Source organism: Pocillopora verrucosa, chromosome 1, assembly GCF_036669915.1.
Source record: "Pocillopora verrucosa isolate sample1 chromosome 1, ASM3666991v2, whole genome shotgun sequence".
In the NCBI taxonomy this organism is placed as follows: domain Eukaryota; kingdom Metazoa; phylum Cnidaria; class Anthozoa; order Scleractinia; family Pocilloporidae; genus Pocillopora; species Pocillopora verrucosa.
This window is the reverse complement of record NC_089312.1, coordinates 32775303-32790821: the sequence shown is the minus strand read 5'-3', so window position 1 is coordinate 32790821 and position 15519 is coordinate 32775303. Positions and strand designations below refer to the sequence as shown.

The window sequence follows — 15519 nt, the reverse complement described above, 5'->3', positions numbered from 1 at the left end:
CAAACCTACAATGAACTAGTGTCTCATTTAGGAATAGAAGTAATCTCTTTCTATTTTAAACGCATGGGGCAGTGTGTGTATCAGACGTGAGTAAATGAAGATAGAGAGAAAACAAGGATTACATCTCTTCACTCATTTAGGCGAAAGGTCGGCAGTGAAATATCGTTTTTGATTGGTAAGGAATGAGTGTATAATGGAACCCGAGAAGTATGGAAAGATGCAAGGAATTTCATCCTAATAGCGATCGACAAGAGCCCAAATTTTTTTTAGACATTATGTTTAATGATAAGCTCTGTATTATATTTGTCTTTTCAGCTTGGCCAAACGTACACCAACTACAAGATAACAGACACACTTCCTGCGTGAGTATTTTGTTTACTATAAAAGGCTAATTTAATTGAAACATGGCGTGAACGAACACAGTGGTGGTGAGAGGGCTGCGGTACCCTCTGTGTAATAAAACCTCAGGGTACCCATTAGTATTTAAGGAAGAATCCGGGTACTACTACTCGGATACAAAAGTTTATGTAACCCGCCTGTCGTCACGTAGGACTCAAAGGAGTTCACCGCTAGTTTTAGTAAAATAATAGTTACGTATTCCTGTTGGTCTGACGATGCACTCACTTCCGATGTCGATTTCCTCTAAAATTACTTCATGATTTTGGTCTTTCTTGGTTTTTGTAAGATCTCATTCTCTTGCATTTCAGTGGTATTGTCCGAGGAAACTTGACATGTGGTTATTACATCATGGTAGCCGTACCGAACACAAATGTGTACCTCGTTGTCCTTGATGGGGGAGACTGCCCGGACCCCGCTATTAAATGCACCTCGGTAAGTTTGCCCAACAATTGGGGATCCTGTTCACCGCCTCCTTCCCTCTCACTCGAAAGAAACGATAGAAAGGAGAAAACAAGAGCGTTACATTCTAACGTAAACAAATTAATTGAGTTGATCTAAAGATCAGTTTCAAGTGCAAGAAATAATTTTTAAAATACACCAACCAGTTGCAAAATTAGTTGAATCATTCTGCATTTTCATTGTCAGAGTTCTCTATGTCCGAAATCTCGAAAAAATAACTCCTTCCCTGCTTCTTCCCCGCTTATCAACAATGCTAGCCAACCGATATCATCGATAATCATGGACTGGGGAAATGTTGTCATGAGAAGCCAACAGAAAAGCTGGTTTGAACATGTTGGTATCTGGTTGTATCAGGCGTGTGAAAGATAAACTAACCAATCCATCAGACAACCTACAATAAAAAACCTTTGGACTTATCAGTAATCTTTATTATGTTGTTTATTTGACATTGAGGAAGGTGTGGTAATTTTTTTTCTGATATTTCGATGAGTGACTCTTCTCCTCTACCGTGAATCCAATCAATGCTTCCCTCTTCTTTGCATCGTTATAATGTCAGCCAGGTCCAGGTCGGGAGTTCACAGTTTGAAATAACTCAGACTTTTCTCTGTCTCTTGTTCCCAGTGTTCAAAGAAGTCGTGTGCGGATGGTATCACTAAAGATATTTCCCTGTCGGCGCCAATCTGCGTGCCTTGTCTGTGCAATGTACCTTACAGTCCATGTGCCCTGCACTATTATAAGGTATGGATTTACCTTGTGCTGATCATGTCTCTTTGCTCTCAAAGCTAACAATGATCATCAGATTTCAAGTCTACCGTGACCCATGTCTTCTATAGATATGTTCAAATCTGCTGAAATGTATACTAAAACAAGTCTTATCTAACAGAAATTGGGGATGTCTGTGATTAGTTTTTATTAACAAACTTTTATGTTGTGCCGACGGACAGGAAAAACTCGTTGGAACTTATTTTGCTCTGATGAAAGGCTTACAAAATGAGTATTGCCTTTTACATTCTTATATCTATCAACGAGGTGTGTTTCAAATGGTTTTCTTTACAGAGTCCAAATGCTGCAGTGGCTTGTCCTTCAATTCGTCGAAGCCTGGGGACGACAAAAAGCGCTTGCAAGAAGCCTGATACCGACTCCGTCTTCGTTCGCGTTCCAACACGTGACCCAAGCCTCCGTTCAACCCAGTCTCCGCACCCGAAGAACCCATCGGGGTCTGGTAACAAGTTGAACTTTTTGTCGGTGTATCTACGGCTTATGTCGTTTCTTTGGCCATTTTTCCTGCGTTGATTAGCCATCTTCCCCATCCCCGATTGTAGAATTTAGAAACGTAGAAACTGGGGAGAAGTCTTCTATTGCTAAATTGTAAATATTTAACACAGCATCAATGTGTTACAACTTATTTAGATAAACGTTTTTAGTTACAACAGAACTTTGATGTGTCGTTGCAGAAATTGTTAGGATACAGTTTAAGGTCGCCTCGAACGCTGCTGAACATGCTTAGATTAAAATGCTGAGATTAAAGTGTGGATTCATTGGCCAACAATTGCTATCAAATTCTTGCGCAGATCTTTGGCAAAACGTGAGTGTCACAAAATACAGACGGCTTCGTAAGCCGTATTTTCTAGTTAAACGCTCATAGTGTCGAAGACAATTTTAGTTTGCTATGCCCAGTTGTATTTACTGATTTAAAAAAATACTTCTATGGTCGAGACTCGCTATCTTGTCGAAGATATATTAGGTGAATTTTTCTTTAGCTCATTTTGTCACGATCTTCAAAATTTGACGGTGTATTTTCTGTAAATAAAAGAGATGCTTTTATCTTGAATCATAGGGGTTTAACTGATTTGTTTATTGTTATACAACTTGTTTTTTACAGCATCTTCGTTACGTACATCTTTCTTTTAACATGCAACAATCGCCTGGCAAATGAATCAATATGCGAACTCACCTCAATTTTTAAGGAGGATTATGCCCTCCCCCGCCCCTCTGTTTTAGAGCCATATACGCTGAACACAGCGAAACACAAAAATCCATGCACTCTATGTCCTGCTATTTTATGTAGAAAGGGGATTTTGTTTGGATGGCTAAAATACACTCTCTTCAAACTACTCTTACACGTCGAAAAATATCGTTTTAAAACTATAAACATCCCGGACAAAGTCAGATCTATGTTTTTCTTGCAACGTTTTTTCACACAATTCCTTACTGCATATTAGGATATCTCTCCTAAATTTTAATCTGCGAACTAAATTACACCTAAAATGTGTATAAGAATTAGGACACGTAAAAAATGTTTTCGAAATCTGCAGTCAGAATTGTTGTGGAACTAACTTTTTTCTAGGAAGAAAACAAAATACAAAATATGGCACTCTTCCTTAGCTTGACTGTCTTCGTTTTGCAAGTGGCATTAATGATTGAATTGCAGACGTATTTAGATATTACATCTGCAGTTACCTTTGACTTTTCGGATCAATATCAATATCTGGGCAACTGCCCACCTACCCTCCCCTAACTGTTGTTGGGTTAGGGGAGGGGTAAGTGGGCAGTTGCCCAGATACTGAAATTGATCCGACTTTTCTCTTAATTGGAATCGCGTTTGATTGTAAAAGATATTAAAGGATATATTTGATGTGGAGATATGCGACAATTAACGATATTTAACCGTATTCATGTTTAGAATTGAGAGGAGGAAAAACCAAAATTAGTATCTGCAACATCTGCTAATAGGTGTCACAGACAGATTCGTTATGTCTGTGATTTACCACAGTTTACATTTCTTCTTGGGATTCATTCTTCGACCAGCGGAACACTTGAATGCTTCGGAGAATTCCTCCATATTTGACAACGAGCCGATAATCCTGAAGAAAACGGCAACGAAAATATGAAAAGGTGAGCAACAAACTGAGAAGACGAATGCACTCATCAGGGCTCCTGAGTGAATTAGACTGGAACTAGTAAACTAGAGAAAAATGTCCACACAGAGGCAAGATTGTAACAAACCGTCAAAAAACCGACGCTTAACAAACCACATGGAAATCAGCGTGGATCTAACTGAAATCAACGCAGCTTGAATTAAATTTCGAGAATATATCGTGGTTCAACCCTATTCTTGGTTTGATTTTTATTTTCCTTTGGCTTTTTTAAAGACGTCGAAATATGGTGAAAATTGGACGTCAGCTTCTATACGTCATTTAAAATATCAGAAGAACCATTCGAGGCAAAAAGGGCTTATGATCTTAGATATATAAGAGGTGGATCCAGGGAGGAGAAGGGGTCCCCTCTTCCATTCACAGAATTTCTTGTATGTCTTACCTGTAGCGTGGTATTGAGTGCACGCTTGCTTTTGTGAAGCGGAAGGCCGCTGATGGAGTCATGGCAGCACAAAATGCCTAAACAATGCAAAATCCATTGTGAGTAACGGCAAAGCTTTAACCAAAATTTAGTTATATAAACCTTTCACTTCATTGTAATCCTCCCTTCTGTCTGCCACATAATTCCTATGATGTAAGCTCAGAGAATTTGACATTGGAATAACTAATTATGCCCTACTCGATAATTCTCTGTTCTCATCACCAGTCTATTTGATATTCTATTGATATTGCAAGGAGAAATTATGTCTTGGGAACTCAAGAGGGAGCAAGAGTTAGCTCTATTCATTGAAACTCCAGCCCTTAGGATAGTTACATTACATCGTCTGGAGGTCACGGACTAACTGACTTCCTAGGTGCTTCGTCATATGTCCTTCTACCCAAAAAGCAAAGTTGTCCGTAATAAAACGCACGAGAATTCCTTGTTTTAACTATTTTAATCTCCTCTGCAAGGAGGAGAAAAATGAGATTAAAACAATTAGCTCAATAAAAACGGAATTCAAGGTTCTGCCCTACCTACTCAGCTCCTCATCTGACTTAACTACAAGCCTCCCCCACCTCACCCACTCCTCACCTGACTAAAGCTCACAAATAAGAGCTGCTCGTGAGTCATCTGCAGGCCAGGCAACTGAGGTTCGGGAGCATTGTTCTTAAGCCAATCCTTATATCCCTGTATATAAGATTCATAAACAAGTTAAAGTGTTATGAATGATAACTAGCATATAGATTGTTACCAAAAAAAATAAATCACAAAATCACTTTACATAAATAGATATTGAAAAAAATTAAATAGATACATCGTATTCAAAATGGTTTGATGCAAGTTGTTCTTCCGGGAGCTGATCTCTACCTTGCACCCCCAGCATCTTCTAACACCACTTGACTACTGCTAGTTCTCAGAACAATCAAGAGTGAGTGAGACAGTCATAGATGAAATAGCTTGATTTTATGGAGGTGAAATGTGGTGTGATGTGTTACAGTTAGACTTACCAAATAAGCCATACGAATGCCACCGTTGTCTGCAATGTTTTCACTCAAAGTCAGTTCACCATTCAACTGGATCAATTCAGATAAAAAAGTAAGAGCTTGAATAAAAATCTTGAATAATAAAAGGCTTTACCTAAAGCCTGCTTTTTGCGAAGTGTAGATTGATAAGTATATTCATAGATAACAGGATGGAGGGATGAATGGATGGATGGATGGATGGATAGATGGACGGATGGATGAATGGATGGAGGGATGGATGGATGGATGGATGGATGAATGGATGGAGGGGTGGATGGATGGATGGATGGATGGATGGATGAATTGATGGAGCGATGGATGGATGGGTGGATGAGTGGACGGATGGAGGGATGGAGGGATGGATGGATGGATGGAGGGATGGATGGATGGATGAATGGATGGAGGGATGGATGGGTGGATGAGTGGATGGATGGAGGGATGGAGGGATGGGCGGATGGATGAATGGATGGAGGGATGGACGGATGGATGGATTGATGGATGAATGGATGGATGAATGGATGGATGAATGGATGGATGGATGGATGGATGGATGGATGGACGGATGGACGGATGGACGGATGGACGGATGGACGGATGGACGGATGGACGGATGGACGGATGGACGGATGGACGGATGGATGGATGAATGGATGGAGGGATGGACGGATGGATGGATGAGTGGATGGAGGGATAGAGGATGGGTGGATGGATGGAAGGGTGGATGGAGGGATGGATGGATGGGTGGATGGATGGATGGATTGAGGGATGGATGGATGGATGGGTGGATGGGTGGATGAGTGGATGGATTGAGGGATGGATGGATGGATGAATGGAGGGATGGATGGATGGGTGGATGAGTGGATGGATGGATGGATGGAGGGATGGACGGAGGAATGCATGGATGGAGGGATGGATGGATGGATGGAAAGAAGGACGGATGGGTGGAGAGATCAATGATGAATTAATAGAAGAATAGATGGATGGGTTGATTGATGGATGGCTGGATAGAAGGACGGATGGGTGGAGAAATTTATGATGGATTTATGGATGGTTGGATGAATGGATATGTAGATGAATGGATGGATGAGTGAATAAATATATGTAGGATGGATGCATGCATGGATGGATAGATGGATGGATGGATAATGAATAGATGGATGGATGGATAATGAATAGATGGATGGACGGACGAGTTGATAGTGAAAGGTCTACATCTATCTAGCGCTTAGTCACCTGTTAAAGAATTCCAAGAAAATGTTTTCGAAGTTCAAGTTAAAAAAGTTTTTCACTGATTTAACTTTAAAAAAGCGATTCGTCAAAGTTAAAAACTAAAGTTGTCATCTTGTATATCAGCTACCACATTGAATGCTTCTTAAGCCAATGAAAATAAATGAGCAATGGCGAAAAAAGTTGCTCGAGTGATGCTTCGATTGTTGAGTTTTAAAAGCAAAAAAGAATATTTTCTGCCTATAAAATGCGTTTGAATGTTTTCTTTTTTTGTGAAGTAATTGAGCCATAAACTGACCAAGTCAGAGTGGACAAGAAAAAAAAAATGGTCGAGACAACTTAGACTTTGAAGTCACCGCGACCCTTTGCTTAGTGGCAATCAATCACTTCTCACTTTCTCACTCCCCTCCCCCCACACCCAACTTTTGTCTTCAAATCTCTTAAGTTACATTAATGCTTAAGGATGTCACCTTCAGGCAAAAGTTACTCAACCGAAATATTCTTGCCAGAACTCGACACTTGCCGAGCACGATTTCAACCATCCGATGAAAAGGTCCCGGAGTATAACGGACAATAGCGCTATTCTCCACATGAAATGGATGCATAAATGCAAGGATACATGAATGTATGGACGCATGGATGGATGTATAAATACATAGATAAATACGTACATACATATATATATATATATATATATATATATATATATATATATATTGTGGGAGGAAAAAGACAAATAAACTACAAGTTCATCCCTACAAGCCTGTTGTAGGGATGAACTTGTAGTTTATTTGTCTTTTTCCTCCCACAATATATACATCGCTGTACTCTTATGTATTGAGCACTGTTTTGCGAGAGTCAAAATTTTTACACTATATATATATGTATATGTATAAACGCTTAATTAAACGATTAAATAAACGCTTTATATACAACATCCATGGTTGCATACATAGACACATACATACACCTCCCCCCCTCCTCTCTCTCACGAAAAAAGAGAGATTCAAATCCAAACGCTTCATTGATGATTTCTTCCTTGTAACTTACGTTTTCTCTTTTTCCACCTCCAACATCTACTGAGAACTTGCTGTACTGGTCTACAATGCATTTGGATCTCTCTTTGAATCCTTGAGACGAAGAACTGCTCCACCAGTCTTCAACAACCTCTCCATTCTCGTTGAACTTTCTCCCTGGAAAGCGTAAGCGTTATGAAAAAGTCACTGAAGCTGTCTACTACTTATCCTATCGGTCTTTAGGTCCACAGTATGTGCGCGGCCTTGATGAATCCAGCAAAGAGTGGGATTAAAATGCTCTAACTGAGCGATACAGAATAAGCAAAATAAAAACGAAATAAATAGCGAAAACAAAACCTGTTCAAAACTACGTGATTAAGGATTAAGGTAAAGTGCTATATCTTTCAGGAATAAACTTTCAGTACAATCAAAACCGGCACTTTTTAACATTTTTGCTTTACTGACCAGCGGCGTCAAATCCGTGAGATAACTCGTGTGCTAGAATCACTCCAATCCCACCAAGGTTTATGGATCTGAAGATGAAAAGTGGACAAAACTAGCCTATAAATATGAAAGACCGTTTAAATCTACTTTACAGACAAAGATAACTCGTCATTTCATATTTCGAATCAGTTAAGAGAAAGAAAGAGTGGAAAGCTTTTTAACTTCAACAACAACTGTTCGCGAAAAGCAGCGCCGTGTGTATTGCTCTCAAAACAAGTCACTTCGACACACCGCAGCGAAAATTTGCCTCGAAGGACATGTTAGATTTTTGCGAAAATCTCTGCCTCCGCGACAGAATTTTGTGGCTGCGATTAGTTGCATGGTTTCAAACCATTATACTAGATGGGTATATTTCTAGGGAGAAAGAGCTCGCAAAGTTCCTGAAGTTATCCAAAGTTTTCTAACTGCGTAGAACTTGCGTGATCCGTCTCTTCACATCAATTTCTCGACCATTAGCAGATGCCTGATTTCAATATTATGTTTTGACTTCTATAATTTTTCTCCTCTCGACACTTTCGAACTAAAATATCACTGATGATGATTTTTCAATAAGCGTTTGACATTGCCCTTTCGTTTCGTTACTTATTTATTTTTAAATGAAAGGGAGATCCTGCTCATACCTTGGAGCTTTTCGTCCGTAGTAAAATGGAGGCTGAAGAATTCCTGCTAAAATACCTACCGAAGAGATCATCGTCATGTTGAACTTGAATGGAGACGTTCGAGCTACAGTTCGCGTTCAGATTAAGAACTTCCTTTTCGAAAATTTTAAAGCTTGTGGTAAGAGTAGGGATATGAGGAACGTGAGGCTTGATGGTTACAGTAGACGGTAACCGTGAAAAAAAAAAAAAAACTTAGTGCTGTTTCTTCAATTAAGATAAGTTAATGGTATTAAGTGTGTGCACTTAGATATTTCAACAATTTTTCTAGTCTTTATATGGGGATAATATAAGGATGATGTCGTTTCAAAAGGTTTGGTACAAATTAAAATCAAATGATAGCTATAAGCTATCTTTGTTTAAGATGTGATTCCTACTTACTTATTTCGTTCCTGCTTCGTAAGTAAAATGCGTTAACTTTCTGAGGTCCAGTGAACCATCTGAGATGAGAGAAAAGAAAAAATGACTTAATCGATGCTATTTAGTCATTATGCTATATAATCCTTCCTTGGGCAAGGGTGGATCTCATTTCGTGGATCTCACGAAAGCTGGCTGAATGGTATTCAGCCAGCTTTCAGACTCCGAAAGGAGTGCGCGTTAAACCGTCAAGCGAATATGCAATCAAACAAAATGATGAGCCCAAGAAAACAGATCGGATTAGGAAAACATTTCAAACTGTCTATTACCGATCGCAACTCTGGAAGCAGTCATCTCAATTTGATTATAACATGTATAGTTTTGGAAAAGTAAACCGGTATTGGATCAAAATCTAACTAAAATTGGGTACTAATATTAATGGAACTGGAGGATTCCTTAGAAACACGAATACAACGGTAAGAAGAGCATCTGATTGCAAAATATAATGGTGATGGTCAGCTTAGAATGTGCACACTCATAGTTAAGTATCAGGTCTTTTGTACTTACTGGTCTTTGTCCACCGCTGTCTTAAGTTTTGAAAAGGCCAATCTCCTTTTCCATATCATCACACTCAAGACGTTCTTAAGATAATCATTCTCACTGATGTTCAACTAAAAAGGAAATTTGACATTAGTTGATCCGAAAAGTGGGTCCACATTAGTTTTGAACCGCTTTGCGTTGTCAACGTAATTTGTATGATCAGTACAGGGAATAGAAAATTGCGACTGTTTGTGAGATGGAATCTTGCCAAATTAAGGAGATTCAATGTAAGCGTAACGGTGTCGCCCTTTGCCGCTTGTCAAAAAGCATTTGGCTTTGCAATCGTATATGCAAGCGATTTTCTGCTCATGCTTTATAAATACAAATATAGCTGCATTCTCTAGTTCCAGGAAATTTAAGCGAGGACTTTTGCAGATTGCTTTCAGTATTGTAGAGTAGACTTGGATATGCCGGGATGTAAGGATCAGAGATTTTTGCAATCACAAAATATCGCTTACCCGCCTCATATCACTTCACACTTCCATACTAGACGGTATGTGCACACTTACATCTTTGTAAAACTCGTTCAGCAATGTTTCGTTGGCACAGAGCTTGGGAAAGCCAATGTGGAATTTCATTGCATCTTCCTAAAATCGAATCGTAGACAACCTTAGATTACCTGTCATTAATAAAGTAAGTGACCAATGCATATTATCAAAAGTGTGCTATTCTGATTTTGGTTAAATTTTACTGCACCTTTTCGTCAATTTTCCGTCGAGTTTCGTCGTCAATCCAATCGAGTTGGGACGTTTCATTTCTAAATACACTCCTTATTCTTTTTGACATATCTTGAATCTGTCACAAAAACACATATTTAAGTTTTAAACATTTTGCGTGAGAAATTTCAGAGACAAAATCTAGCTTGTTTAAGTCAGTTAAACTAACAAAGCAAAGTTTAAGGGTAAAGGGGGGGGGGGAAGTGGGAAGGAGAGTCAGAGGGGAAGGGGTGAAGGAATTACGTGCGTGTATGTGATGAAGGAGTGTTTAGATAATTCTCTAAAGGCCAAACACTAAGATTGTCTACAAAACCACTGCTTAGTTTGCTAACAAGGAATACTCAAATGGTACGCTGTACTCACAAATGGTATAATTTCAACGTCGAACACTTTTGAAATCCATATATATCCCAAAGCAAATGTCAGTCCATGGTAATAGCCATTCTCGTCCTCGATGCACGAATACCATCGAGGAGGAGCAGATTTGGTTCCTATCGTCTCCTTCTGATATTCCAATAAAGCAGACCGGAATACATGCGACATGTAGGGAACAACAGATTGAACAAAATTCCAGATCACGTAACTCGCCATTGTCCTGAGGAAAGATGTTTCGATGGTATCAAATATCAAATTTCCGTCTGACTCCATGGACTTACTTTTTTACCGAATAAATATCTTTGTGTAGTTGATAGACTGATTAACAGATTGACTGACAGAGTGACTGGCCAGGTGAATAACTGACTTGCCGACTGACAGATCTACTATAAGCTGACTGACTGACCTGCTAGATGTCTAGCTGACTGAATAATGGACTGACTAATTGACTGACTGGCTGATGGACTGCCTGATTGGCTGAATGATGGATCGACCAGCTGGTTGACCGACCTGCTGACTGTCTGACTGACTGAATGGTGGACTGACTAGCTGAATGATGGACTGACTAGCTGACTGACTGAATGATGGACTTCCTGGCTGAAATGCTATCTGACTAGGATTGACTGCATCGATGGTTGATACACTGATCACAGCAGGTTAGTGACAAGCTCAATAAATACCCAATACTGAACAAAAGATGAGCAGAGGTTTTGAACTTTGCCTAGCAACAGGTGAGACTTAATGGCTGACTGACTTATTGAAAGGTTTTATTCACTACCTTTTTCGGGGCTTGATTCCTCCCTCGAATTCATTACATAAAGTAACTACAAGTCAAGCCTATTGAAAGATGTATCTTATCTCCTTACTCCTTGCTGGTGTTGTTCACAATGTAGGAGAGGTTCCGAAGATACTCTGGCGAAGGGACCATGACTATATCTGAAGCGTTCAGCGACACGTCGAAAGGTTTTAACAATTCGTTGATAAATTCCAACCAGGTGAACTAAAAGGGAACCACAATCTGTCATTTAACATTATTCAAATATGTCCAGATAATAGAGCAATGTTATTCTCCCAGTAACACACCAAATAAACTTGGGAAGGAAGATGTGTTTTTTAATAAGCAGCATTTTTCGGGGCCTATCAAATCCGAATGGAAAGTGAGAGTAAACGGAAAATTAAAGTCCAATCATATGGGAAGACATGATGTGATTCTACGTTCAATCAAATTAACATTTTGTGAGGTATTCATCAGGTATTCATCGTGACGAATACACGAATCAAAAACTGTTATTGTTTCTTCTATTATGACGTTTCTTCTGATGCGTATCGAGACTCATCGACTGCAGACTATACGAGTGTCCCTCAGGTGATGAAACCGACTTGGAATGTATCACCTTGTGAAGCATTATGCTCCTTAAAGACGTATCTCTTTGTCGCAAAATATGCTAAGAAAAGATTTAGAACATAAACTAGAGTGAGCACTGAATTGGCGTTGAAAACTCGATAAGCATTTGTGTCGCTGTATCAGATCTCAACACCAGCTGCTGAATCAACAAAGATCTCTTTCAGGCTCAGAATAAACATAAGAAATTTCCTACCTCGAAACCAGGTGCCAATTTCTCGAGCTCCGTCATATTCATGTTTTGCAGGAAATTCTTTCCCAATTCGCTCGCCGGAGGTATTATCTGTAATATCAACACAAAACAGCAGTAAGTTATATTGCATGTATCGTATTCGTTCATTCTAAGGAGATAAACTTACCTGGGCCAGTTTTCCCTCCAGCTCTAAAACTTTTTCCATTTGTTCTTTTGTTTGATTACTATCAGGACTTCCAAGCAACTTTCCTATTTTGGTCATGTAATTCACGTATGCCACTCGTGTCTGAAATGGCCCCCAAAAAATAAAACATAAATTGTGAGGTTATGATTTTTTCATCTACGGCGCAACATCCTGACTAGCTCACATGGAAAATGTCCGAGAAATGTCCTTTTTAAAATTCCTCATAACGTGGCCGATGAATGGTTTAATCCAGCCAACTTAATGATATCAAAGTGCCCTCAACATTGATCATATTCAGTTGATAACAAGCCACAAAATTTTGACCATTAAACTAGTACATTCTCCTTGTGTCTGGGACTTCATAGCTTGAAGGTGGAATTGTTGCTTATATTGGCAGCTAACGTAACTTTGCAAGTTTTTTGAAATGATTTAAAATACAGGAAAGGAAGGATCAAAATTAATTAAATTACCATTGTTAAACTCTTTTGTTTTCGTACAACTTCAATTTAATTCTGTATTCATACTTCAGCGCGAAAACTAGCTCTCGTACAAGGGGCAAACTTTAATAGAACACCAATTGATTCAGAACAGGATCCACTGAGTAAACATCTAGGAAATTATTTTCTAGTTTCTGAAAGTAAAACGTCGTGATTTTTATACCTTGTTATCCTCTGTCAAGTACTGTTCCCGAATGAGACTCAAAGATGGAGGATTGATCTATGACAAAAGAGAAAACCAAAAAGGCCCGGTTGAGACGCCAAATGAATTTAATTTAAATTCGGACTGACCCATATTCAAAAAAGTACACCTGTTGATTCATGTTTTCATTTTAACACCTCGTTTGATGCTACTGAAAATTGTGACGTTGTGAAATTGTGTTTGATAACCTTAACGCGTGATGAAGCAGTCGTGGTCAAACGCGGATAAGCATTTATCTTGTCCAACCTGGTTAAACATGTTTTACCCCGCGGATGCGCTTCAGGATCGCTCTCTTACTAGGAAAAATATGTTAGACAAACTTAAAGTTGCATAGTTGCTAGTTCAAAGATCTTTCGATGCATTTACACCTCTTGTTTCAAAATTATGCTCAGTCGCCAAAAGCCCTTCTCATCTTGTTGCTTGTCAATCATTTCCCTGTTGAGCGAACTTCTTAATTGTTGAGAGTTTGGTGTAGTACAAATAAAAACTGAAGAAATCTGCCAGTTATTTTATTAAATGAGTTGGAACGGGATCATAAACTTTGTGGAACTGCAAAAATATTGCAGATACTTGATCATAAGGAGAATAAACTTCTAAATTGTTGTGTCCGGCGTGGTAAAAATAACAACACAAGTAACCTTGCGGAGATTAGATCACCTGATGTGGAATAGAATTATTCATAAACTGGCTGGAACTACAGAAAAAATTTGCGAGCAGTTGTTCATTCGGAGTTTTAACTGAATGCACTTTACCATCAAGAGAAGTAATATAATCATAAAGAGACTACTCATATCCTAACATGATTACAATTACATGTTATGTCATACCTTTAGAATATATCGAGAAGAATCAAAAGGGTTTACATCCACAGTCATCGCAAACAAGGGTGTCGTAGCAGAATAATCACGATGGATTTCCAATAAAGCGTGATTGAGACTCCATGTTGAGACATTCCAAGTGGCCACATCTAGTGGCCAGGATCCGAAACGCCGGATAAGGCTTTTTAACTCAACAACTGTAGCAGTGTTGTTATCGTCGTCCTCGGTCATGCAAGATTTAAAATAGTTCTTCGCTTTCTTCACGGCATGTTCGCGCGGAAGCTCGTCGTCTTCTAACAGAAGTAGCAACAATCTTTCATCGTTCTTCTTTGCTGCTGTTATAAAAGTGGCCGTTGTCGTTTCTGATGGTGGAATTGGGTTGTTCTCGATCCAACTGCCACAGGAATACTGATAAAAATCTTCACACGGATCCACGGATTCGTTCAGGCTCTTCTTAACAGCGGCTGCCACTTCTAAGCATGTGGACGAAGTACAATACTTCACCTCGTCTTTGGTCGCATCTTTTTCTTTCCTAAACGAGAGCAAGATCGCATACGTAGCGAGAGCAAGACAGGCAAGTAATAAGACTGCACAAATGATTGTCAACAGCCCGAGACGAAACCGCCTCTGTTTCTCTTTAGAGAAATTAATAGTCCTACTTTCTGCAGACTCCATTCCAAAAGTCTGGGTACTGGTACTGCTGCCATAAGCCAAATCCATGTTCCCTTCGTTTTTCATTCGATATGATTATTGTATTGCAAATCCAATACGTTTTGAAGAGGTAAATGTCTAGAAGTTATATCTTTAAATAGTCTTGATTTCCGCCCGTCTTCGCTTGGGTGGTTTTCCCACGCAAGAACAATATCTTTAAAAAACATCAATTATCAGATAGATTGGAAAAATCTTTTACTGCCCCAAGCTTTAAGTTTAGGAAGTGGTTCTTACTCACAAAGGATACGACACTGAAGAACTAAAAAAATAAACTTTTAATTATTAACATCTGCACAAACTTAAACTTGTCACCACGAACAAGTTTCATAATCTCTCTATACACTTGAGTGACTATCAGCTTTTCTTACGAAACACTTTCAAATGAAGGACTTATCAAAATTCATTTAAGCTAACGTCTGGAAGTCACGCTGCATTAATTTAGCTAAACTTTTTGCCCTGTTTATGGCCAGAAGTTGTTTACTTGATAACTTTGATCAACACTTACGCTGTCGAATACTTTGATATTGAATAGTTGACTATAGTTTTCGCAGCACTCTATACTGCGCCCTCTGTGAGAAATTCAAAAGACCGTCAAATGTATTCTCAGTCAAGCCTGACTTAAAACAGCAGCAGCTTGTTTTAATCCGACTCAAGTACTTTAAATACGTCATGGTACATGCCTTTGTGAAGCACTTTTCGCTGCCAGCATTCATGGATAAATCTCCTATCAGAGAGGTTTCCGTTGAGCTTTCAGCGTATTCTACCTCTTATCACGAACGACGAAGTCGTGGCGAATGAGGAATAAGTAATTGACACACGTAAAT

The 15519-nt window shown here is 39.1% G+C and overlaps 3 protein-coding genes across 3 annotated transcripts in view; 2 read left to right on the top strand and 1 right to left on the bottom strand.

Moving 5' to 3' along the window:
* LOC131772520 (VWFA and cache domain-containing protein 1-like) overlaps positions 1–2667 on the top strand; it is a 19148-nt gene extending 16481 nt beyond the window's left edge. The window contains exons 29-32 of the mRNA XM_059088443.2: positions 316–362; positions 708–831; positions 1480–1596; positions 1915–2667. Of these exons, the coding sequence (XP_058944426.1) occupies positions 316–362; positions 708–831; positions 1480–1596; positions 1915–2151 (525 nt within the window). The 3' untranslated portion in view covers positions 2152–2667. The remainder of the gene's footprint in view (positions 1–315; positions 363–707; positions 832–1479; positions 1597–1914) is intronic.
* On the bottom strand, positions 2652–15519 carry LOC131772519 (endothelin-converting enzyme homolog). The gene is made up of 17 exons (XM_059088442.2): positions 13994–15519; positions 13128–13184; positions 12450–12569; positions 12287–12373; positions 11555–11688; positions 10677–10908; positions 10294–10392; positions 10107–10184; positions 9565–9668; positions 9022–9080; positions 8605–8659; positions 7946–8013; positions 7515–7657; positions 5223–5288; positions 4807–4902; positions 4177–4253; positions 2652–3722 (listed from the first exon to the last, which is right to left on the bottom strand). Exons 1-17 carry the CDS (start codon positions 14720–14722, stop codon positions 3623–3625), a joined length of 2304 nt encoding a protein of 767 aa, XP_058944425.2. The 5' UTR covers positions 14723–15519; the 3' UTR covers positions 2652–3622.
* On the top strand, positions 5492–6202 carry LOC136283552 (uncharacterized). The gene is made up of 3 exons (XM_066172572.1): positions 5492–5537; positions 5661–6026; positions 6096–6202. The coding sequence occupies exons 1-3, from the start codon at positions 5492–5494 to the stop codon at positions 6200–6202; spliced, it is 519 nt and encodes a 172-aa protein (XP_066028669.1).

What these genes read in the sequence shown, in the direction of transcription:
- LOC131772519 (XM_059088442.2), bottom strand. Translation starts at nt 14,722, where the DNA reads ATGAAAAACGAAGGGAACATGGATTTGGCTTATGGCAGCAGTACCAGT. An exon ending in ACGTTGAAATTATACCATTT is followed by an intron (nt 10,393 to 10,676) that starts GTGAGTACAGCG and finishes TTTTTGTGACAG; the next exon opens with ATTCAAGATATGTCAAAAAG. An exon ending in ACGAAGCAGGAACGAAATAA is followed by an intron (nt 8,660 to 9,021) that starts GTAAGTAGGAAT and finishes TCTCTTCGGTAG; the next exon opens with GTATTTTAGCAGGAATTCTT.
- LOC136283552 (XM_066172572.1), top strand. Translation starts at nt 5,492, where the DNA reads ATGAATGGATGGAGGGGTGGATGGATGGATGGATGGATGGATGGAT. An exon ending in GGATGGATGGATGGATGGAT is followed by an intron (nt 5,538 to 5,660) that starts GAATTGATGGAG and finishes TGGGTGGATGAG; the next exon opens with TGGATGGATGGAGGGATGGA. An exon ending in ATGGATGGATGGGTGGATGG is followed by an intron (nt 6,027 to 6,095) that starts GTGGATGAGTGG and finishes TGGGTGGATGAG; the next exon opens with TGGATGGATGGATGGATGGA.